General features: G+C 44.2%; 1 protein-coding gene across 1 annotated transcript; it reads right to left on the bottom strand.

Moving 5' to 3' along the window:
- Positions 1-1,009: 1,009 nt before the first annotated feature.
- LOC142570687 (uncharacterized) lies at positions 1,010-10,105 on the bottom strand. The gene is made up of 3 exons (XM_075679036.1): positions 10,100-10,105; positions 5,889-6,101; positions 1,010-1,633 (listed from the first exon to the last, which is right to left on the bottom strand). The coding sequence occupies exons 1-3, from the start codon at positions 10,103-10,105 to the stop codon at positions 1,076-1,078; spliced, it is 777 nt and encodes a 258-aa protein (XP_075535151.1). The 3' UTR covers positions 1,010-1,075.
- Between the last annotated feature and the right edge of the window lie 16,354 nt (positions 10,106-26,459).

The raw sequence follows: 26,459 nt of genomic DNA, 5'->3' as shown, positions 1-26,459 counted from the left end.
GACAGAGTTAGCGGGGCTAGTTTCAAGTAGCGCCCGCTTCAAGCAACGCCCATCAATGCAGGTTGCCGTGAAGCATAGGAACCTTGCTTTGGAGCGTTGCTCAGACAGGCAGGATTCGAAGGCGGCCAGTAAACCAGAAACCAGCCTGGAGTATGCAAGGAGGAGGAGGATGAAAAGGAAGGAAGGAAAGGTAGGGAAGTCAACCAGACACGCGTCCGGTTTCTACCCTGCACAGGCGAACGGGTTTAAGGGAAGAAAATAAAGGAGAGGGAGGGAAGAAGACTATCGGTGGAAGTACGTGCGGATGTCCATAACTTGAGGCCTATAATCGGTTAGTGAGGCCAGTCGCTTCCATGAAAAGAAGCAGTGCCCGCGTCGCTTTGTAAGCCTGTGACGCATAGGGCCATCGTCCGAAAATCTTAATTTCTGAAAATGGTCTGTTATCTAATCGGTTTAACACCCAATGAATAATTTGTAGTCATAGAGATCACAAAAACACATCACGCGCTCAATCGTCTCTTCAATGTGGAGTACGTAAGCGTTAAAGTGAAGCTCACTGACCTGGTCCTTTATACAGAATGTAAGCAATATTGAAGTGGGGCGTAGACGAAGTAGACGTGAATGATTTCATGAAGTCTGAGATTAATGCAGTAGCAGCAGCTACATTCCGGAAATGCACGAATTCCAAGAATGCTTCATTAAATAAAGAAGGTTAATTCACGTGGCGCATCTCAGGAAGGCCACTATGAAATGACGCTGTGAATAGTGTTCGAGACGGCGTAGCTAAAATTTTATGAGTATTTAACTTTTGTTATACAGGAAGTTTCAGAAGCTGCTGTGATTTCAGTAGCTTCCACAGCTCTTTCTAGAACTCGCGAAAGATTCCCTCACATAAGCAGTAGAACCACTGCCTCATTACGATGTTTTTCGAGAAGTCATATCAACATCGCAAGGAACAATGAAGGATCAGTTTCTTTATTGAGGCTGATTTAGCTGGAAAGACCTCTAATAAAAAAATTGCAATCAAACTAAAGGTCAATCCCACGCACTACTTTCCAGTCATCGCGCAGCATATTTATCTGCGACGGCGGAAGCCCTGGTGACCTGCAACCAATCCACCGTAGCCAGCTGGCCCATATCCACCTGGAGTATAACCAACCGCACCGTAACCCTGTTGGGCGTGAACCCCGTAGGCTTGGCCACTGATAGCCGGCCCATTGGGAGGGTAGCCGTTGCGCCCGTAGCCGCCGTACCCGAAGGCCCCAGCTGCGCTACTGGAGGGGCCGTACCCGCCACCGCCGAATCCGGCGTAAGCGTTGTAACCGGGCGCTCCTGCGGCCGCGCCAAATGTGTTCTGAGCCGCTGCACCACCAGGAACCGGTGGGACAACTAGTGATGCGTTGAACACGACGTCGGCGCTGGCTCCCGGTGCCGTGCCCGGCTCGTTGGTGTCCACTGTGGCGCGGAAGCCGTTGGCGTCGGCAATGTAGTTGACGCGCCGGAAGAGACCGTTCACATCTCGGTACCCATACGAGCCAGTCTTCACGTTGTTGGCGTCGCCCTGCTCGCTACGGAACTGCCGGTTGCCGAACTCGTCCGCCGTGTCGTAGCCAAAACTGTACGGCTGAGGTGGCTGGGAAGTAAAGGGTGTTATCTTACTAACACAATATTTTTGGGAGTCTGATCCCGTATGTCAGTAATAATTCCAACTGAAACTTTGCTGCTACGTCGAGTGGGCTTCGCCTACCTCCAAAAGAAAGCTTAGTCACTATTCTCTGCGAAACGAGTTTCTGCTTGCGAATCATAGCTACTGCCTCTTAGTATAGGGAAATGGTAATAAAACATATATAGAAAATTGGCAGTACTGCAACGGCGAGCTGTTCGGTTGCGCGAACTTCTCAAAACTATACATAAAATCTTCTACATAAAGGATGCGCTTCAGCACTCCTAATGTTAGAGACCCTTACTAAACAAAGATCTGCATACGGCTATTTAATGAGATCTCCAGCAACACCGAACTATTTTCAAATCGTTACCTGAGTAGAGACTCAGGATAGAGCCTACGTCGCACTTCAATAGTAATAAAGAACCGCAGGACAAAATATGGCACGCAAACGATCGAATATGGAACTATATGTTTAGGTAATACGTACCCTAATACTGTTGACGAAGCTATAAATTGTAGAACAATTCACACATTTAAATATGCAATACAAACCATACTAATTTCTAATCACAGCATGTGTAACGAATGTTAATGGAGTTTTAAATTGTTTTATGTCAATAGTGATGTTATAAATGTTATATTCTGAATGTCCAACTTTTTTTATTAAGAGAATGTTCTTATTTCTTCCAGTGCTGTATTTATTTAGTTACTTGCTATTTTGCAAATAGTTGATACTTTTCAATGTGGTTAAAATTTTGCTGTTAATAGGTTTGATGTTTTCTGTCGTATTAGTTGTATTTTGTTTTAATAGTAAACTGCTACTTCTGCTGCTCCAGCGAAGTAAAAGCCTTCGTCAGGAGGATTAAGCCCTCCTTCTGCCTTACCTTCCGGGCAAACCTTGTATTTGTCTTGCCGAAATAAATAAATAAATGAACAAACACATAAATAAACAAATAAATAAATCAAAAGCTGAAACAGCCACAAATCGACACAATGAACGGGGACGGGTGGCAGCGCAATGAAAGCGGTAACGCCGCTGTGAGCATTGCGTGAGGAAGTGGCTTTCTGTTTCCCCCTTAGACATAGTTGAAAAGAACTGTCGTGCATCGTACACTTAGGCGCTATGTTATGTTCCAAGTGTCATGGTTTCCACATTGCCAAAAATCACAGTTTGGTTTATACGCCACTTTACGCATTCGGAAATTGGTTCAAAGGTTCACAAATGTCTACTCGTAGGAAGCTTTTCTCTGCATTTTTCTTTTTTTGTTGGCACGGCCACTTCCCAATACTTGTTGACCACGACTATAAGCCAGCGGTGGCTCAAACGACGCTCATTTTAACACCCTTACAGATCTTTGCCTAGCTTTGGCACGCCCACTAACCATCCTGCTGCACAAATATCACAAAACGACATAAATATCGTTTAACAAAGACTTGTGAACTCGATGCTATAGTAACGCAGCTCGCTAATGTAGATCGCATGCGACATCGCAGAATAAACGACAGACCTACGCCGGAATCGAGCCATAGACTCGACGAATCTGCTGCAGCCCAAATCGCTCAGCTGCCGTTTACATTGTCGGTGTGCAATCTGTCACATGTAGAGTTCCTCCCGATTTTGTGTATGTTACAAAACATTCTGACCGGAAAGGTGCATTTGTGCCTATTGTAGCCACATGGTTCCCAGAAACATAAATGTGTAGAGCCTACAACGACATAGGCTCTTGAAAATTTTGCTTCATCCACTCTCTTATGTTAGAATAGATTAAAGTAAATGTAGACAAATTCTATAGACTTCCATACTTGCATTCGGCGCTTGTTTCCTTTTGAGATCTTATGAAGGCCCTCGTTTTTGCCTTCTACAGTGTATATCCCTTTCATAGAAAAAAAAAGCTTTCGGGTTCCGGTAGAGGCCGTAATTGTTGATTGACCCATTTAGGGACAACACAAAGGTATAGTACAAAAGCTACGCTAATTTTAGCGCCCGTGCTTCACGTGCACGTTCGCCGAGATCGCTTGAAAGTTATTCCGTAACAACAGCTACTAAGGCAAAATTCATAAAATGTCCCTTCAAAAGACAAGCTTGACAGAATAGTACATACAATCTGTGGCAGCTGACGTTAATGTATACTGAAAAGATGTTGCGCCAAAAAACAATACACACAAGAAAGACGACGACACCAGAAGCGCCCGTGGTATCGTCGTCTTTCTTGTGTGTGTTGTTTTTTGGCGCAAAATCTTTTGAGTATGCAAGATTCCCAACTAACCCAGCAGTTCACTCTTCTAATGACGTTAATGTGTCCAGGAAAAGGGGAAGATTTTGACTGTGTTATCGATGCCTGTTTACGACAACGGTATAGGTTTTATGTGCAAGGAGATAATTTTTTAAAGGGACACTAAAGGTTACAATTAAGTCAACGTGGACTGTTCAAATACCATCACAGAAACCTCGAAACGCTTGTTTCGTGCCGAGGAGAGACTTATTTTAAGAGAAAATGCGTTCTGAAGCGTCCGCGTACCTCTAGCGCAGTTCAAATCGCCCGCCCTCCGATCGAGGAGTACTGACATCATGGTCTCATAGTGACGTTGCGCCATCGGTGAGTAGAACGGCGTCCGCAGACGGCGCTACGGCTTTTCTGCGCAAAACGCGAACGCGCGGCCAGAAACAGAGCCAAGACAGAGCCGACAGCAGAGCGAAAGCGGGAGTATGGTGGCTAGCGGAAGGAGAAACGAATTACGTCCCACATTACGTCCCACGGCACACGGAGAGTCCGTTTTCGTTAAACTATAGGCTGCGGCGAGCTCGCAGCGTGGTCGGCGTGTTCTATGAGAAGCGACGAGCCTTTTCGCACTCGCAACAGGGCATAAAAATGTGCGAATCGACGCAAAACTCGGCCTAGAAACGTGCTTCGCTACAGCCAGGGCTCAATACGACCTAAGCTGGCACGACCCAGATGTCGTTTCCCGCACCGCCACCAGGCGCCGCTACTATACCTCAAACTCCAGCGCAAGACGCCCATAAGCTTGTACTTCATTCTATGACGCTAACTTCGACGCTCGTCGCAATGGACCCTGACACCGACAGATTGGCTCGCGATGGTGGGCTCAACTTCAGCGATTTGAGCACCGACGAGCGCGACCTGCTGCTGAGGGCTCGCACTGCCGGCGTCGTTGCGTACTACGACGGCGGCCTCGACACCGGCTCTCCGGAGCGGGAAAGCAACGAGGGCTTCCCACGACATCACATGGACGTGGCATTCTCGCTGCTTGTTCCAAATGAAAGTTTCGCGAGCCAGCAGAACCCTCACAGCACGACGCGATAACGAAACTACTGAAACTCCAAAGCGTGCGCGGCGCAGAGTCGAGCGCGCAGAGTCGAGCGAAAACGAAACGTTTCGAACACCCATATTACTGAAGGGTAACGTTAAAATGTTATTTTTTCTTAGAATCAAATAGACGTAGACAAGTAGCATTTTTTTCCGTCTTATAATCGAATGAAATGATATTTTTAATACGAGTAGTTGAGTATTAGTAACACAAATTATGAGGAGTCCTTTCGTCATCGGGCTAGTACCGGAATGTCGCTGGGGGGTCTCAAATCGTGTCATACATTTACCTCAATTTCTCGGTTACTAAAGCTCTGTTGGCGATTATATTGACGCCTTAGACGTTCTAGAACATTGGTCTACCACTTTAACTTGAGTTTCTGGTAACCTTTAGTGTCCCTTTAAAGAAGGATTATCGTGTCCTGTGCAACGCAATAAGCAATAGCTTAAAATCTGCTTTCTTCCTCTTTTCCAAGAGTGCAATATGCAGTTTCAAAAGTGTATCCGCCTAAAGGGTACCAAATGACCAATATATGCTGCGCAACAAAATTTTAAGTGGCATTTAATGACACTGCATAACCTATTGGTGTAGCACCATCAATATTTAAAGAAACGGGGCTTCCAATTGGTTTACCAAATCAGCTGCCATGCAGCGTCCCGCGACCTTCGCTTCTATAGTGAATAGAACTTCAAAATTAGAAGTTGACGAATATCCAGTTGTTGCACTCGCATTTTGTGATATGTAGTGCGCGAAAACAATGCTTAAGTGGGAACCGCCACCGCCGTTCGTTCTGAGTAGTCTACGTTTACCACGAGTCATTTTATTCGGTGGAGTTCCGCTCACTGTCGTGCTTGGAAACAGCTACGAGCGAATTCTTACTGATAGCGTCACCTACAAAGGAGGAAGCGCCGTATCCCTGGTAAGGTGCACCGGCCGTAGCAGCGTTGTAGCCGCCGTTTCCTCCGTATCCACCGTATCCACCGTAACCACCGTAGCCACCGTAGCCACCGTAGCCACCGAAGCCACCGTAGCCGGGGCCCTGGTATCCTGCTGAGTGGTGCTGCAGTGCCCACGCCTTGGCGACGAAGCAAATGAGAAGAAGTTTTACCTGCTAAAACAAGAAAGTACAGATAGCATCATTTCCAGCGAACTACATAAGAAAACTATACGCAAAGAATGTCGGAGCTGTGTCGACACTTAGTAGACAACCACCGGGAAATATTGCGATATCCGTTTAAAGGCGGAAGAAGAAATGCGGAAATGAAGCAAGAAGTTTAGTTTACCGGCACATAATCTTGCAAGGACTGCAATTGAGGCATTGCTTTGAGGCTCAAGCGAATGCGGTAATCTACACAGAAAGTTGCGGTGAATTTCAAACATCCTGCCAACAAACGGTTCCGCATGTAAGAAAACATTAGGTCGATATCACGCACTCTAGGCATCAGTTTCAGCGATGATTCCCTTCGTGTTTGCAGCGAAAGAGGTTATTTTTTCTTAAGTATAGGCAATATGGAAGCACAGCAAACCACGAAGTAGGGCACATTTTCACTGGGAAGGGCGTCGCTCAACCTATACGTGGGGCGCTCCGACGTCGCAGATACGGCAGGCCAAAACCAAAAGTGTATCGCACAAACTAGACACCGAACCGAACTCGGCCGGTGCGAAGTGTTCTTCGTGTGTGTTGCTTACACTTCTAAACAACCCAGTCCACTTCCGCTGCTGTCTGACGACTGCGTATCCAATCGACCCTTCACTACGTATGACGCTCCTCGGTTTCGCGTTTCGGGAAGAACTGTTCAGAGCCCTCGACGGTGCACATGGGCGCACATGTTAACGCATTGCGCGCAAACCACGGCACAACAAACACAAAGCCGCGACAGTGGATAATCGGTATTATGTAGCCTGGTTCTTCGTCGTCGGCAGCGTGGTAGCGGACTTGTCTCTACTCGGTAAGACAGCGAGCGCCCGACATTTAGGGCTCTGGCTTTGCAAGAAAGCAGAGAAAGCGCCACTTCAAAAAAAAAAAAACATTAAATTTAACTTGCGGTAGTTCTGGAAAACCCACTTGCCGTTGTCAAACAGTCAAGCCTTGAAAAATGCTGGCACACATCGTGGTCAATAAAGCGTATTTCGAAGCTTGGGAAATAATTTCGATAGAAAATAGATATGCCAATAAACCAATGATGAAAAATACATCGCGGACAATTTTAAAATAGGGGCTAGGGCATTGGGGGACGTCAGTATGCTGTTATGAAATCACCAGATGGGCTATCCGCGCTGAAAATGCGATCTGCTTACCTTGGATAACATTTCTAACTTCCTACCCTCTGGAACGTCCGTTGCTTTGGTGTAGTGTAAAGAAAGAAGGGGAAGCCTGGCTTCTGCACGGATGCCTTGCTTCCAGCGCCGAGCTTTTATATTGCGAGTGGGACCACTACCGCTCGAATGTCGCAAGGGCACGTGTCGAGTGTGCTGTCGTTACAGTTCCCCACATTGTTGAAATTTACTTTTTCGCGCGTCGTGCCGCGTGCTTGCCCCATCCGATGGGCTGCTCACGGAATTCGCTCGGCGCTCTGCGACATTTCTTGAAGGCAGGCAGTGTCAACAAGCATGAAGGTCGCGCTTTTCGTCATGCCACCGCAAGATTGTGAAAGCTCGTGACGCGTCTTTTACGTGACCTTTGCCCCCTGTAGCTGATGAAGCATACGCCGTTCAGTTGTGGTGGCTGGTAAGTTGGCTTTTGCGTCCTTACTTTGATTTAGCGGAAAGCTTTACCTCGGCAAAAACTCGAATTTTCCTATAAAGACACACATTTAACGGAGAATCAAATGCCCTCATCAAACGACAGCTAATCCCATTCAAATTAAACTTGTTAGAGCGAAAGAGAAAACTAAATTCTACCGACTGTATAAGGCCTCATTTTTTTGACAATGTTCGCAAAAATGCACCAACCTGACTGAAAATGAATGACAAGGTTTGCTAATCTCTACCTCAGTTCTAAACACAGATATGTGAATTGCATCTGTTAAAACACATAAATGCAACAAATATTACATACGAGCTTAGAGCTGCCGAGAAATTGCGAAGATGTTTATGGCGGTTTTGTAAACGGTCGGCTAACACATGAGTACTATATTACACGGTAGTGTATGTTGCGTAGCTTTTGTCTGCTTCATTTTTTTCAATGGTTGAAGTTTTCACAATTGTGATATCCTTCTTTTGTTGCTTTCCTTGTGTTAGACCTCGTTGTAAATTTGATACTTCAGTTTCCTGAAAATTTGCGATCCTTAATCTTTATTCTAAACAGTTTCGATGGCCCAGTTATAATGTGCCTTTTTCTAGCCTTTCTTTTTTTTTTTTGAACTGCCCCAAACTTCGTGTAATTCGCCGCAGTGGATGCCGACCATAACGGTTATCACGGTTCCCATATATTTAATTAAGAGCTATTCAGGTAAAACTTCCGCCTACAACCAAATGCGTGGTGCATCGCACCACGCATTTGGTTGCCTTTCCTTGTGAACGTTGCAAAGCAGGTAATGCGCTAAATTAAAACGAAAGCAATTGGTTAAACGCTCGATGACATTTGCCAGTTTACAAGGAGCCTGCTGTAAATGACACGGAAAGGTAAGCGGTGGTTGATTTGAGGAATATTAAAGAAGAGCCAAGACCAGCCTGTCCAGCGCAGCAATGTCGCCTTTAGACTGACCCCAGAACGACTACATTTAGGGGTTGGCATGACGGAAAGGAGAAGCAGGTGCAAAATAGAGTGCATAGAGTAATGAAAAGAGCGCAGACAAAAGGAAGACAAGGCGGTTAAGAAAACTTATCTGTCTAGAACATTTCGAACGTTTTGCCGAATGACCGCACAGTGGGGAAAAATAAATTATGTTAGCGATACAACGTGAGAGTCACTTTAGGAAGGTTCCGGGCGGGTATACAGGTTTGGCCGCTGCAGAATGTCTATAGGCTTCTGCTACCAAATTCTAAAGAGTGCCCTTTTTCCCTTGTGGAATAATACTTTACCAGGTGCTTGGCGTTTCTTCTGCCGAGGTTTAGAACAATGTCTCCAAGCAGCTATTGATGCTTCTCACGCGCAGAACACCATGACTACGATAAAGCACTCCTTAATGAGCGCCTTAGAAGGAAGCTTGACCGAGACTCTCCAATCTGAAATAAAAAAGGTGGTGATGATGATTGACCTCTTAAGTCCAAAACTTTGTCTACCCTCGTCTACGCAAAGAGCTCGCCAGCACTTCTCTAGTGAGAGCATTTCTGCGTTTAACATTCTGAATAGTGTCAACGGAGCTGCCCCAAAGGTAGAGCTTTCCTCCTAATAATCAACGCAGGTTTGATAGCACGCAGGAATCAGTGCCGTTTTGGCCGCTGCTGTTTTATTTTTCCTATTTTTATTGTGTAGTGCAAACATAATATTATTTGAAGAACTGGTTTCGCAAGGTTACGGAGCGCTGACCTGCTCAAAAAGAAGTCAGAACGAAAAAGGCAAAAGAAAAAAATTCAAAGAAAGGCAAAAGAAGGAAATGGGGTGAGAAGAAAGTTGCATTGTGTACCATAACTGTGCACTAGTTCATAAAACAGTAACTGGTGCCCATCTGATGAGAAGATTGTAAAGTTACCGCACACATTGAAAGCGATGGCAAGAGAGAGAGGGGGAGAGAAAACTTTTATTGTCAAGTATGAGTGGAGTTTTGTTTCCCAGTGGTGAGGGCTAGCGTGGGGGCGTCTGCTTCGCCGCGACGCTATCAGCCCATTCTGCAAACCGTATCTGGTCTTGCGGGTTGGAAGTTTTCGTCTTCATCTCATACTCTTCGTGTGAAGGTGCTCGCCTAAAGAGTTCTCTCGGGGGAGGGTTCTTTTGGCATCCCCACAAGATGTGATCTTGGTCCGCCAGGGGGCAGTTACAATGTTTGGAGTTTGGTGGATATTCACCACTGGTCATTGCAGCTAGCCTTTTTGGACTAAGTACAGACCTAGTCTGTACTCTCCTGAGGTTAGTGGCCTGGATTCTTGGCAGTGTCTCGTGCGGTGATGGATATATTCGCCTGGATTCACGGTGATATACGGTCATTTCATTAAAGGTGTGGATACCTTCATGTCGGTCAACCCCGTCCGGCAAGCCCACCTCCCATTTACTAGCTGCTCGGTCAGCTAGGTGGGCAGCCTCATTGCCAGGGTTGCCCGCATGAGCAGGTACCCACACCAACTTCAATTGATTGAGGTTTTTGTTGATGTTTCTGAATGCTCGATGAAAAAGCGATGGGAAGAGACTTTTCTTAAAAAAGCACTGAAGACGTAGACGAAGTCGAAGGAACACATACGACAGGACTGGCGGTTCGTCTTCGTCTTTAGCTCTATTTTAGGAAAATTCTGAAGATGAATGAACTCGCCCAAATCAAGGCATCGATGACAAGGTTTAGCGCTGAGCTGAAGGCGCCTCAGAATTAATAGATAGGTGACTTTTATTTCCCTCCTTTTGTAATGGAAAGGCCCAGGAGGCGGTGGGAGAGGGATGTTCATGTTCTCTTGTCCCAACTATGCGCTGGCTTTATGAGGCATTTCGAGGTGTCGCACCTCGATGGTCCTCGACATAGCGAAAGAAAGCCGTGCATGTTGTTCGCTGCCGAAAGAAAGGATTGCAGAAATTTAGGTTGACGTTAACCACAGTGCTTTGTGCACACAACTGCTCAGCAGTCGTGCCTAAGATGTGGGGTGGCCCGCACATTAGCGTTCCTGCTGAGAACGCTAATGTGCGGGGCGTCACACCTTACGTACGATGACATCCGGCCCATCTCGCTCACGTCCTGCGTGGGCTAGGTGCTGGAGCACGTCCTGCTCAACAGGTGGCTAGACTAAGTGGAACGAGAAGGGCTGTACCCGGCCACGATGATCGGCTTCAGACAACAGCTAAGCACGCAGAACGCGATGCTGTAGCTCAAACACCAAATCATCGACGATGGCGGCAGCGCCGGCGCCAACAAAGCAATCCTAGGGCTCGCCCTGCAGAGCGCCTTCGATAAGGTGAAACACTCGGCGATTCTGTCCCAAGTCTCCAAGCTCAACATGGGCGAAAGATCCTACAACTACATCAAGGACTTCCTCACGCACACGACTAACGAGTTACGAGCAGGCTACCTACAGACGCAAGAGAAGAAGCACGGGGCACCGGCACACCGCAGAAATCGATCATTTCGCCGATGATGTTCAACCTCGTAATGATTGGAGTGGCCGAAAAGCTCGCGGCGATCGAAGACGTCAGGCACGCCATCTACGCGGACGATGTCACGCTGTGAGTGACCGGTGGCAGCGACGCCCACATCGAGGGTGCGCCGAGCAAATTGGAGCTTCTCATTCTCCCACCTACCAAAAACAGCAGAGGCAAGACCAGATAACGCGAACACGAAAAACTCAGAATCGTAACGAAATCTGGCAACGTGATCACCGAGGTCGGCAAAATTAGGATCATAAGCATGGTATTCGAAAACACGGAAGAAGCGGCGAAAACATAACCGATCTCACGGCAAAAGCAGCCAACGCGATTCGACTCCTCAAACCAGTCACTTGACGGAAGTCTGGCATGAGAGAGGAGAGCCTAATTAGGCTCGCCCAATCCTTCATCATCAGCCACGTCACGTACGTTGCAGCCTAACACAAATGGCTGCAACACGAGCGTAATAAAATCAACGTGATCATCAGAAGAGCGTACAAGACAGTGTTGGCTTGTTCGAGTCCACAATCACAACCCGCTTTTTACAACGCGGGATACACAATACGCTCGAAGAAATAGCCGAAGCGCAACGGACCTCTCAACTGGAGCGGCTGTCTATGACCAACGCCGGTAGGAAGATACTGGACGACCTGGGAATAGGACGCTCGAACGAGGTGGAGATGAAGCTCCCCGTCCCCCGACGAGGTCCGATGCCAGACCAGCATCGACCCCATACCGAAGAACATGGATCCCCAGTTCAACAAGGGAAGAAGAGCAGCAAGGGCCAACGCTCTCATCGACGAGCACGCCAACGACGAACACGCGCGGTACGTGAAAGCGGCCGAATACCAACGGAACGCCTTCGCAGCGGTCGCCATGGAGGCGTGAACCGGCGTCACGAGGACGGCAGCGAGCGTGAGAAGCGCCGGAGCGGAACAAGCGGAGGAGGTAACCATCACCCTGTCCATCGCCGACGCAGACTGCCACACGGTGCTGAGTGACTCGAGACAGGCAGTGTGAAACTTCAAACGCGAAATCTGCAAGGAGGCCGAGCGCGTCCTGCGAGCGGCCAAGCTACAAGACAGAACAGTAAGACTCAAGTGGTTACCGGTGCACGCGGGCGACGCGTTAGAACGCAATGAAAACCACAATGAGACGGCACAGGCAGCGGAGCGAGCGCTAACCAACCGCGCCCCGGCGACAGACCGTCGGACGTGGTTGGGAACCAAAGACCACATGACGGACTACAACGAAATCCCGAAGGCCTACCGCCTGGCTCGCAGGACTCTCCTACGCCCGCACCCAAGGCTGAGTCGAATGGAGGCGGTACTCCTGAGACAGCTCCAGACCGGATCGCTACCAAGCACGGGACCGATGCATCGCATGTACCCCGAGACATATGCTACCGATAAGTGCAGAGTCTGCCGGAGGGAGGCGGCAGATTACACGCACATCTTCTGGGACTGCGTTAAATATCCAGAAGAAGCAAAGTCAAGGACGATGGTCTACCGGTTATCTGCGTAGGGCTCATAAGCGATCGTCCATTACAGTTACAGAATTCGTGCAAAGGCAACGGGAGCGTTGTCGAGAACGCAATAAATTTAGTTGGGGTGATGAAATTAGGAAATTACACCATTCTGAATCAAGTGCTCTGCCCTTACCCCACAAACTCAGTATGTGTGCAACGAAAAAAAGGTGGTTATCGCTTAATCTCCGTGTTCATCGAATGCCTTTAGCATGTGACACCAAAAGCGTCATCTGAAATTATAATATTCCTTCTTGCGTGGATAAATTTAAGCCTGAAAAGCGCCAAATGGCCAACTTATCAAGCAAGACTGCTGGTCGTCGTATCCTACAATCTCGCAAAGAAAACAAATATTTTATGACCTTTTTCAGACTGTGCGGTACAGCGCAAAGCGGGACAGGGTACACAGGAAAAGACGAAGACAAGCGATTGTCTTCATTTTTTCCTGTGTAACGTCCCGTTTAACGGTGCACCACATAGCCTAAAGTGAAGAATCATCAAGCCCAAACCATCGCCCTTCTAAGTTACTTGATAACCCTCCTGCGTTCTACAAAGCACTTTTACTGGGTAACAATAAAGGTAGCATAAAAAAGAGCAGTTCCCTCTTTTTTTACCTTACACCTACTTTAAAAGTAGAGAAAGCAAGATTGAACTGTAAACAGGGTACCTAGTCTTCTCACCTCCAATCATCACTAACCGACTGCCACGTTAGCGAGACATTACGGAAGTTGCCCCACACGAAGTTGAATCCTGGTTATAAGTGCTCGTGATCAAATGTGCTACGCGATTAAGCGGACAGTGCAGAAGTGTATTAACCAACTACATGGATTTAGAAGTTTGTGAGAGCGCACAGTAAGCTGCCTCAATGCCCACTTTTCATAAACTTTTTGTACTTTATTCATCTACTTTATTCATGTACTAGCTCTTTTTTATCTTGCTGCCTTGCTCCTTTGTCACCCCTCCCTCTTGAGTGATTATAATCTGGTCCTTGTCACTTCATGTTGAACCCACTCCCCTGCTATAATACTCCGGCGCTGCAGAGTTTACTGTAAATAAATAAAAAGTTATTTGGTGCAATTCGGGCTATCCTCCATTCACTCAGTAATTCAGACGACAATAATGAAGCTTGGAATATTATAACAAGGAACTTTTATAAGGATGCAAAATATCTGGGGAGAAACAAGTAAGGATTATTATCTGGCCCCCTTGAACATTTGGGGTTTAGGCTCAACACGATAGAGAGCACGCCAGCATATGTTATAAAATTAACATCAAATGCGTGGTAGAATGTGCCGTCCATACTAGTGAGCAATAACTAAGATTCGAGAAGACACTGTGAAATAAAGATATTAAATTGATGAGCAAATTCTACCATCTCCTTAACCATCTGTCAATTTATTGTCATTTTGGACATTATTTTTTTCTTCACAGCCATTTAATTCCAAAATTTGCTTCGATTGTTAGTAATAAAATTAGGTAGTGATGAGTGAAAATAATAATCTTTTGACCTATGCACGGCAAGTGCTAGTTTCTCCTGCACTTGAGATATCTAGCTTGGCTGCGCAGGAGCCTTTTTAGTCAGTTAATTTTGCGTTTTAAATGAATGACATTGCTATATATATGTGGTGTTGGCCTGTGAACTTGTTTTTTTTATATGCTATGAATTTATCACGACAAAAATGACACGTGTCCTTAAAGCGGATCCAAAATTATTTACAATATTTTCATCAAAATAAGTTAGACACTTTTCCCAGTAATCAATCACGCATGCATCGTTAACGCGAGAATAATCTTTGGCAAAATGGACAGATGATTTTTTGGTAAGTTTTAGCACAGCAATCAAGTAGCAAGGAAATACAAACAAGATAGTGAACAGGCAGCCCCTGCTCGATAAGAACTGCGAATTCAGCGAATTTGCGAGCAGAGGAAACAAGGTCCAAGGATTTCTTAAGGAATCTTTAAAAAGTAAGTCAATAATTCATTTACCCACATTTTAATTTGCCAGAACATAGGCCACAGGGTGCACGTCTTTCTCCCCCCTGCCCCCTTTACCCGCTTCCTATTCTTACGCCTCAATTTGATGTAGCATGCGTTAGCAGCCCTATTAAAGTAGCCGAATAAATTCTCGTTCTTCGTGAAACAGAACTGCGATGCTACGGATCAATTGTCTACGCAATATATACCTTAAGTAGCCCGTACATGTTCAATCTCGCCTGCACAATATGCATATGTAAAGGAACACGACAAAACGTTCAAAGTTATCGGTCTTCTTTCCTTCAAATTTTCTTCCAAATAAAGTTTCATTTCCTACAACAATTGCGCCTTCCACAACAAATGCTTCCACTGAAGAGGTCATTCCGGCGCTCTTGACACGTCAGTAAGTGATCACAAATCCATATACTTTGTTTTGGCTTGGCACCAGAAAAAACAGCAAGAAACAACGCTTTGTCGGAAATAAAATTTCAAAACATAACTTCTGATTCGCTCTTGTTTTTCTGAGATGAAATTAACACTATAATTTGGGAGGACGTGGTACCACCTTTTCCCCTGTTATAGCGTACAACTGTTTTAAGAGATCTTATGCTGCGTATACCAGAAGCACTTTCCATATAAAATTCTGAGAATAAAAAGAAATAAACGTGCGCGTAAACCATAGATAAGCGCTTCCATCCTTAAAATGACGAACAAAAAAATAGTTTTTATAATGTGTTCCTTGCAGGACGCGACATAGTTGCTTTCAAGTCTTTTAGATTACTATCCCGAAATAATATAGCTCCTGAGACAATGTAAACACGACTATTGTAATGCCCCCTTATGTAATGCCTTCGGGCCCTTAAGGTTGAATAAATGAAATGAAATGAAATGAAATGATGTTATTTTACTTAGACGGCGCGGTAAACAGGAAAAAGATGTGGAATAAATGAAATGCTGTACTTTCTACAAGCCAACCGGTAAATAGCATTTGTGAGCTTACCATATGTAATATGGTCATGGACTTCTAATCCAAGGGTCCCGGTGCAGTCTCTGACTTTGGGACCGTTGTCTGTACACAATTTTTTGTAACTAATTGTTATGAAGGAATAATAAACTGAAACTGAAGTATACAAAGGAAATGACATGCCTAGCAAATTGAGCGAGCATTTTAATATTCCAGTAAATAGTAAATATGACGCAGAAGTTCTAAACTACCTTCCTTTTCCACACAAGTTCCCTGTTTTCCACACCAGGCAATGAGCATGAGAGAATAATTATATTCAGATCCTGTATTGTAAGCGTTAGGACATCAATGGTTTAAAACTACAACTTATTATTTTTGTTATTGACCGCCTCAGTCCGTATTTAACACAAATATACAATCTCGCTTTAAGTACCGGTATTTTCCTCAACCTCTGAAAACCGTCAAAGTAACTGTAATACATAAGAGGGCAGAGAAAAATAGTCTGAATAATTACTTGTCAAATCCAATATTGCCAGCATTCGCAAAGGGACTAGACAATATTATGTTTAATTATTAGACTTTGAAGATTTTTGACAAACATTTGTGTTATAACACCATCACTGTTCGGTTTCAGCCTCTCAACCTAATGTGCGGTGCTTCATAAAAAGGAATTAATATTAGACAAACATTGAAGAGGAAACATTACCCTTAGGTATTTTCCTAGATTTTTCAAAGGCCTTCGATACCATAAATCTTGTAACATAAGGGCAAAAAAAAATGCTATAGCATTCGCGGTGTCGTGTTAACTTTAACTCAGGGTTACTTGACCGATCGGCACCATGTATGGATAAATGAACTGTCTGTACTAGCGAAAATTCGACATGGTGTACCGCATGGTGTATATGGTGTACACTTGGCCCACGACAGCATTAGAGGGGACAGTTCAATAGCATATGTTATTTATGCAGACGACACCTGTGTTTTTCTGGAATGAATGTTGATATCATAGCATTAGCAAGTGACACACTAAATGGGCTGCACACTTGGACGGTAAAAATCTCCTAATGATTAAACTGTTCTAAGAAAAAATATGTTATTTTCCGAGCCAGATCTACAACATGACCTATGTTCAGTTCTTTATATCTAAATAATGTTAAAATAGAATTCTGTCCCTTTGCAAATACATTTGGAGCTGTGTTTCATGAATACATGCCCTGGCGAGCACCACAATAACTACATAAGGAACAAACTTTGTAATTTAATAGGAATCCCAAGAAAATGTCACCGCATATACCGGAACAGCAAGCATTTATGGTATATAATGCTTTATTTACTCCACATCAGCACTACTGTCACTTAATTTGGGGTGCCAGGACCAAGAAATTATTACATAACTTCACCATATTGCAAAAAAAGGACATACGTTGCATTTACGGTATACATACAGTGCACCAAGTTTCGAACCATTTGGAAGATTGAAGATATTAAAGTTTGAAGCTTTCTATAAATACTATCTCTTAGCGATATTTAGATCAGACCTTATCCAAAACAGCCGCCACATACCTACATTAGCAAACATAACTATAAATCTATCTGTACTTTCAACAAGACGCGTACAAACTATGTATCACAGATACTACACTATTGCCAACCCAATGTACTAAATAAATTCAAACTCACAGATGGACGTTTATGTGCTATGTCTAAAAATTCAGTGTTATATATAGTGTCTGAATGTTTATTGTTGTTTCTTATGCAAATACGACATCTTGTGCGTTTTTATATGATGGTTTCTGAATTGTCACTCTAATTTGGCGCACGACTATAACTCTTATGTGCCCCATGTTGCTGCCTTTGCGCCAAGGGAGTGGCGAGGCTAGTCAAACTGCAGAAATGCAGCTTTTACCCCGCAATCTTCATCATAAATGGTACATTCTGTTGTGTTACAAATGTACTGATGTGTTAAAATAAACCAAATCTCAACTCGGGCCTTTGTCATTAGGAGGGGCCTGCCGGCGCCCATAGTCTGTGTTGGGAAGAACAAAAAGGTGTTGTGTTAGTTCGTCTGGAATTCGGTGGTCCCACGACGTCATTATTCGCCAGATGCACTGACAAATAATTTCGACTCGGATCGGAAACGGCGCTACAGAGACCAGTGGGTCATACATTCGAGCTCAGGTCTGCAAACTGAATCGTTTTGTTGGCTCCTATTTCTTCAACCACTCCAATACCGGTTGCGCATTCACGCTTAGAGCACCTTCTTGAGTGTCTTACATGAGTGCCAATATTTTGTCTTATCAGCAGAACTGGTCTCTCCTTTCTTCTCCATGTAGACATGCATATCAGCGTTTTTGGTTGCTCGCTTTTGCAGCTTCATGCCTGCGCCAGAAAATATGTGTGTGGCGCGGCGATGCAACTGGCGAACGGCATCATTGTCCTCAACTCCAGTGAACAAAACGTCTAAATGAGAGCGTTTGGATAACATTAAAGCGGTAGTCTCATAAGGCTCACAACGTTGATGGAAATGGCATTGTAGAGCCACGCCTACTAGAAATGGTCTTGATGTAGTACCGAAAGGTACACAAATGATTAGACAGTCTTTTATTCGAATTAGGATTTCTCAAAACTCAGAAATCTCAGGGAATCCTTGTCGACGAACTTGATTAAAATCTGCAGAAACACCTTCTGAACGTCTGCGGTGATCCCAATCTTAACGTTTTCAACAGCTCATTGTTGAGGCTGGGGCCTTCGTCCAGATGATGATTCAAGGATGTCGCTCCGGCAGCATAAGATTACGCATAAAGACCTGTAGCTTTGTTGCTGTGGAAGATTCATTGATGACTGTGCGATCGGGCACGTAATACGTCTTGTCCTTGGCTGTGCAGTGCGGACCTTCTGGTTATGCATGATCAACCTTGAGATACTGCGCAACCACCGCATCTTGTAGGAGTAGATTTTCGCTCTCGGACAAAGGTTGATTTTAATCTTTTATCCTTTTAATCGCTAACGACCGTTTGTCTTTAAGTTTGACGTCAAGCTCCTCAAAGGGGAGGCTTACTTTGTAGCGCTAATCCCGCAGTTTAACAGTGCGGTTACATTCTTTCAAAACAGTCTTAAAAATTTCAGATGAATCTGGTTGATCAGTTATTACCACACTCTCAAGCTGCCAAAATTCCTGCAATGATGTCGACAGATCGTCGAACATGCGGCACGAAGTTCGAAGCACACACACTTGTCTGCGTCCGTCGATTGAGACATCTGTCATTGCTTTTTGGGCCTCTAAATACCCACCCGAGTGCTCAGCCCCTAGCAACTAGTTTTTTGTGGGTATGACCCCGTGTCATTTCTTTAATAATTTGCAGATGTCATCTGCTCCGATTATCAACCTTATTCCTGGTTCCTGTAGTGTACCAAGATAGGCAACCGCCTCAGCAAGGGGCGTATAACGAGTCTCCATTATTTTGACAAAAGTGCGGAATCTGCACAATGTCTTCGAAAATACGAGGTGTTTCAACAGCCTCAGTTTCCACAAGAATTCCTTCCTGCTGACTATGGAGTGAAAGTTTAAAGGTCTTTCGCCATACAGTGTGGTTGGGACTTTGAGGGCGAAAGACGTATTTGCATAAGTCAACTTCATGTATGACTTCGACTTTCAGTTTCCGTGATAATTCTTGGTTAACAAAACTACGTTGGCTGCCGCCCTAACAGATGCCTCGAAAGTAGCAGTAAAACATTGTGTCTCCTCGTCTATGCTCTGAACGTCTGAAGTAGAACAGCAGTGTGAAATTTGTAATGGTTCTCGCTGCCTATTTGCGTAGCATGCATCAATGAACTGCTGAGAGACTGCCTTGGTTTGGGTTTAACCATCTGTACTCTGTTTTTATGACACATAGATGAAGCATGTTCGCCGGCGCAGTGCGTGCAGCTAACCGTGCGACGCCAGTTTTTGCTCGAGCAGCCGGTTGCCTCGACCAAACTTTTTCTCGTTGTAGTCCAAGGAAGAGTCGAACTCTCGTGCTGCATGATGGTTCTCGCAAAAGACTCGTGTTCCATTGCCACTGTTCTAGATCACTCCTGCCGGTGAAGCTGGCGTCTCTCGGCGGTGGATCTCGGCAGCAGGTATTGTCCGTTTAACAACTCTAGTGGACCGTGTGTTGCTCTCTCCCTGTAGTCAACCTCAACTCGAAAATACTGCAGGAGATCTTGAAGGTTTCCCTCTCCTGTTAGCGTTGGATCCCGATCGTTATTTTCCTTAAGGCTTCTGCGTCTATGGTAATTTACCATCGCATTTATTTATTTATTTTATTTATTCATTTACCCACAGAGCCACAGTGGCATTACAGTGGGGGAGCGGTTGCAGAAAAAAATATTACAAGGGCAGTCACAATGACAATGCAAACACTTCATTGTCAGTAATATTAACAAGAAATGAAGATAAAGCATTCCATTCTCCAAGAGTGTGAGGAAAAAACGACATCTTGAACATATCTGTTCTTGACCTGAATTCACGCACTTCATGGTCATGATAAACCTGCTCGGGTTTGTAGTGGGGATGAAAAATGTACTTCTCCCTAGAAATAGCAATCTTATCGTAATATGTTATATAAAAATTTAAGCCTCAGCTTTCTTCTTCGTACTTCAAGGGGTTCCCATTCTAATTCCTGTTTTATGCCAGACCCACTAACGTGTCTACTATAATTCCCTGAAAGGTAGCGGGCTGCTAAGTTCTGGATTCTTTCTAATTTTTGTCTGTCGGTGTTTGTCGGCGGGTCCCATACAGTACAAGCATATTACAACGCGGACCTAATGTATGTTTTAAATAGTAAATGCCTAGAGTCTTGCGGAAAGATTCTCCTGTTACGGCGCAAAAAAACCAACATTTTGCAAGCTTTCCCAGCAACATAATCAACATGTCGATGCCAACATAGTTTTGAGGAGATGTACACACCTAAATACTTATATTCGAGAGCAGTTTCCAATCAGTGGCCGTTTATGTTATAGACGTAATTAGGTACATTCTTTTTCCTCGTGAAACACATGTGCACTGTGTTTTGCAAATTCATATTCATGTGCCACTGTTCGCACCATCGGTGCAATGTATTTAGGTCTTCCTGCAATGCATCTTCAGGGATGGCTTTCATCAACACGTAAATTCTTTCCCTTAAACCTGGAACACGCTTTTAGAACTCAATCTTTAGGTGGTCTTACCTATCTGGTAGAGTATTACAGGAAACCGTGAAAAACAATGGCCACATTTCTCATCAAGAAGAGATCTCCAAAAGAGGGTGACGAAAGGACACGCAATACACTGGGCATGGAACCTTTGACGTCCGCTTCTGAAGCTAACGAGGTTCGCATTACCGGCACAGGCTCGGCATCTGCCACAGTAACAACTGTAACCAAACACAAGCTGTTCTGTGTATTTCCTAACACGACGGACACCAGAGAGGCCAGTATTTTTGTCCTTCTAAAGGAAGTCCTTTGCCATTTTAGTCTCAGCATTGACAATTCTCCTGCGCAATGTTATGATGGCGCTACATAGATGAGAGGACAGAACGATGGGCAGCAAGCTCTCACATAAGAAGAGCGCGAGCTCTGTACGTACACTGACTTGCGCACATACATAAGGTGGTGTTGCAGGACGTGAGTCGGAAAGTGGAGATGTGTCGTGATTTCGGGGCACGATATCATAAAAGATAAGGTTTGCTACGTGCTCACCAAAGGGCCTGGATATGTTCCAGGTATTTCAGAAAGAAGGTGAAAGCGTAAATTTCGGAAATTTTGTCCTACGAGGTGGACGTTACGGGCCACTTGTACCGGGTCAATTGTACAGAACTATAGCCAGCTGTTATCGTTTCTTCATGACCTAGCATCACAAGTACGGAACGATGCCGGAGCCAAAGCCAGTGCATTTTTTAAAAGCGCTGTCAAAAGTCCACACATTCTTCATCCTGAAGCTTTTGACGCTAGTGTTTTCGCGATTAGAAACAAGAAGTGCTGCATTGCAGAAAGCAGCACTGAGATTTGATCAAGCAGAAAAAGTGGTCAAAGTCCATCAGAGATAGTCTTAGCGGTCTTAGGAAGGAAGGACTTTGCAAATTTTGGAACAATACACACGCAACGGCGCGTGAATTGGAGCCGACTTTTAAAGACAAAGAAGCTCCTGCTCCAGGCCAAAGGAATACTCCACGACGGTATGACGACGCACCTGTACTTCACGTATGTCCTTCGGCCGAGGACATCTACTATCACCTGTTCTACGAGGAATTGGAAACAGTAGATTGTGCCCTGGACGGAAGGTATCGCCAGAAATCTGACAGCACGCGCATGACACAAATTGAGCTGTTTTCGACTGGTAATGGTGACAGCACGTACATGGTGAAGCTCTACGGGAAAAACTTTGAGCCTGAGCGGGTCCACGTTCATCGTAGTATGCTCATAGATATATAAATGCAGCGCAATGCAGCCTTGAAAACGTTTCAGGATGTTGTAGAGGTGCTTGCGGGCGATAACTGTGAGCAGCTGCGAAATTTTTTTGCCTGAGGTGGCTAAGCATGTCAAAGTGGTTGAAACAGCGCAGTCGTGTCATGCAGATCTGAGAGATCGTTTTCGTGCCTCCATAGCGACAAAGCATACCTGAGGTCAACGATTGGATAAGCGCGGGTAAATCACAAAGCAGTTCTCCATGGGCACGAAGAACTCGCCCGCAAAATAAATCTCAGTGAAATCGCGGATGAGTTTATTAAGATCTGAACTGTGCGTGGAAATACATTCACGATTGTGCGAGAGGATTTGTGTAAAAGGATAGTGAACTTCATAACAGTGTAATGCGCCAGCTTTATTCAAGCTGTCATTGTCCCTAACATGAGTTTATACCGCCACTCCCCATACCCCTAAAATCTGCATTTTGTCGTTTCGTGATTACAATCTCCGCCTTCTGAGTACTGTTCTTTTTGATTTGTATCGAGTTTGGCAGCTCGTTTAAATTTTCGAAACGCGATGAGGTTATGATCTGTCTTTAGATTTTATATTTTAGCTTATTGAAGAAATGTTTTGCTTTCTACGGTTTGTTAGACACAAATAGTTGAAAATTTACTTTCAATTTTTGAATAACAGCTTATTGTTGCAATGTTTGTATTGTCGAGTAGTTGTTAGAAAAGAAGGATTTGCAATGAGTTTGTAACATTTGAATTCTTAGCTTGCTAAGTAACTGTTCTTGTTCCCCAGAGTTTTCTCTTACTTTGACTAAGGGCGTTGTGAATGTTCGCGAAGAGTTTACATGTTCTTTAGTGTGTTTTTCATTTATCTTGTGAGTATTTCTGAACCATGCGGTCATTATTTTTAGCTTATTCGCTCGACTATAGCAACAAAAGAACTCAGGTTTAAATATATCGCCTATCCGCCTGTGTACATCTCTTGCCCAGCAGCATGCGGGAGGAAGGCGGGGACGAATGAAAAAAAGAGAGGCATGGAATTGCGCGCCATCCCCCCTCCCCCTCCTCCTCGGCAAATTGACAACTGGATGACTATGTGTAGAAGCGAAGTACGACAAAAAATATTGCTGCAAGCATGTTAGAAAAGTAACATTTTACATTATTTATTTATTTATTTATTTATTCATTTATTTGACAATAACCCTAAAGGCCCTCTAGGGAGGGTATTACATAGGGTAAATGTTACATAGGTGAGGTGAACAGTGCGTAATGTAAATACGAAAAACGATAAAAACGATACAGCGAAATAATTTAGTGCAAGATGGCTTCACTATTGCGAAAGTAGAAGTCATTAATGAACTACAAAACGAACAGCAACAACAGCAACAACAGCTTCATTAAGCAGCAGGTTCAATAACAGGTTAATTAATTATGAAGACATGCTGAACTCAGCCAACTTAATTAGATATGTGTTCAATCCAGTCAATGCTGGTGAATTGTTGAATGGGCAGACTGTTCCACTCTGTTACTATGCGAGGGAATAAATAACTGAAAGCGGTAGTTCTGGCACTGTAAGGTTTTACTGACGCAAGTTGACGATAGCTTGTTCTGCGGGCCGTAAATAGGTGTGTGTAAGGCTGGGGAAAAAGCGACAATTTACCCTTATTATTAGAAAAGAAATTTAAATGTGCGAGTTCTCCTCCTTAATTGCCACGTCCCAACATCACGTTCGATCGTTTATTTGCCTGGGGAGTTAGTTAAGCAATATTTTGATAAGTCTTACTGCTTTACGCTTAATCAATTCTAGGGCATCAATGTTAGTATTAGTATAGGGATCTCATATCATAGCTGCATATTCCAGTTTAGGACGGTCGAGGGGGTATAGGGAATTACACGAGTTTTAGCGGGAGCATGTTTTAATTATTGTCTCAGCAGGCAAAATTTATGGAAAGGAGAGTCGCATAAGTAAGAAATATCGGATTTGCCATATTTCGAAATTGCCATATTAGCATACCATAGCTTATACCATATTACCATATTGGCCAAATATGGTCAATGTAACGCCTAGATATTTGTATTAGCTAACTTCGGTAAGTACTAGAGAAGCAAGGCTGTAGGCAAACGATAGCTTATTATTTTTTCATAATTTTCATGATAATTGTTTTGCTTATGTTAAGTTCCGCATGAGAAGAAACGTATTGAGATAGTTATGAAGGCTGGAATTTAATGTGATTTAGTCTTGAGGGCAGGTAACATTGGTAAAGAGCAGGCAGTCATCAGTAAACTGTGTCATTTTTTTCAGGCGAAGCAACAGCGTGAATGGTGCCATTAATATGTCAAATAACAACGATCTTAAACACTATGCTGAGGAACATCAGAAGTTAAGGGAAGTCGCTAGAAGAGTGAGCAACAACAACGAATGGCGTGTGGTTTAATACAGTAAGCAGTAGTCGAATTTATAGTATACGTGGATAAATTGAGCCGTTCAGATTTTTTTTATTACTTTGAGTGTGTAATGGGGGGGCACGTTTAATTCTTCTTTCGTGTAAAAATATGGACTTAATTTGTCCACTTTTGTCCAGTATGCTAGCAAAATCGTGACTAACAGTAGCCAATTGTATTACAGCAGAAAAGCCCCCTCGAAAGGCATGCAGCAGGGTAACAAAATGTATCTGTCTCCTAGAAACTTGTTAATTTCATTAGCTATTATATGCTCTAAAAGATTTTAAAAAAGGAGGTAATTGATACAGGACGATAGTTTGCAATTGGAGTGAAATCAGCACTGCGGTAGCATGGGCAGTAAATCAGTCTCTAGGAAGCAGAGCTGAAGACAAAGACGCGAAATATTATAACTACGAAGTGGGATAACATTTCAGCTTACCTATGAAGAAACGTATTAGGTAGGTTGTCTGGCCCAGGAGTCGATTTCGTTTTTATATTTAAAAACTTAGGAAGAAGCCCAGGCAATCAAACTATATCACATTGATCATTGTGTGTGATGCGACCAGAAAGAGAGAGATCTAACGAGCTCAAAAACTTACGGTGGTTTAAGGCGCATTGTGCACAGTTGCGTACATTGCACGTCTGGTGTCTTTTTTTTCGCATTTAGGATGCACAATTCTCTATTAGGTTGGTTTTAGCGCATTTACAAACTTAAAACTGACAACCGTGTGCATTTGGGCGCCATCTGTTGCATTTCGCTGAAGATGTTTATATCAGAACAAGAAATGGCGGACGCCGGTGCAGCAGAGAGTGGTGAGTCAAGTTCTTATTTTTTTAGAGCCGGCTTTTTACATTGTAGCAAGCAAAAAAAATTAGACGCGCTTGTGCTTTATATGAAGTACCGAGGAGTGATAACTTCATCCTTTCTCAGGAGATGTTCAAACGCTAACGCTTGCATGCGCATGCGTACGCGATTGTGTACAAAGCGCCGTGGTCGCTGCAGAAATGAAGAACGCTGAAAATTGCTTTGATTTTCGTTCCAGATTTTTTGGCCATTCCATGTTCTTCTTTCTACAATGCGAAAAAGCATGAGAAAACCCAAGTCAATTGAAAGGCTATTGGAGCTCATAGCTGATGGAAACATTTCAGACGTCGGGGAATGTGACGAAGAAGGCGCTACGTGTGAAGAGACTGACGCCTGCGTTGCAGCTGCGTTCACCAACCTCGCAGAAGAGGAAGGTGTTGCTGCAGGGCAAACGCAAGCTGAAGAAAGGGACACTGAGGGTGCTTGTTCCCTTTGTGGACATGTCTATCTGCACTTCTTAGCTAGAATACCTCCGCGACAATAAACGCTGCCTAGAGCTAAACGCCTATATTTGATGAATTTTCGCTTGCAAGTTGCCGAAGCATTAATTATATCGGTACTGCCCGCGAAAAAGCATGGAAGGCCTTCTCTTGCAGAGATCCAAGCACCACAACCAAAGACAGGGCAAAAATAGCAATAATGTCACTTCCTTGCACCGACGCGCACTACGACTCCTTTGACATTAGCCCGAAGCCCGCGACCAGAATGAGCGATTGAGGTGCAAGCTCGAGAAGTGCACAGGAAGGACCCAAATATTCTGCGTGAAATGCGCTGTGCCACTTTGCCTGAAGAAAGAGCGAAATTGTTTCCTCGCCTTCCACAAGTGAATTTTGTGACCACCGAGGCGCTGTGTACACAATTGTGTACGATAAAGATTAAAGATTCATGATAACGATAAAGATAATACAGATTCATGATAACTTTCAAGAATTCGGTGGCATTGTCTTTCTTAGGTCCCTAAAAGTATTTTACGTAAAGAAAATATTTTTCTATGCATAATTACAAGTGGCGCCTGAAAGGACTTTAAGGTATCTATTGA

This window comes from Dermacentor variabilis, chromosome 2 (assembly GCF_050947875.1).
Source record: "Dermacentor variabilis isolate Ectoservices chromosome 2, ASM5094787v1, whole genome shotgun sequence".
Lineage (NCBI taxonomy): Eukaryota > Metazoa > Arthropoda > Arachnida > Ixodida > Ixodidae > Dermacentor > Dermacentor variabilis.
Note: the sequence above shows the minus strand (reverse complement) of the source record. Positions and strands in the feature narration are given on the sequence as shown.

Coding starts and splice junctions, on each gene's coding strand:
- LOC142570687 (XM_075679036.1), bottom strand. Junction 1,634..5,888: donor GATACGGCGCTTCCTCCTTT/GTAGGTGACGCT, acceptor TTTACTTCCCAG/CCACCTCAGCCGTACAGTTT.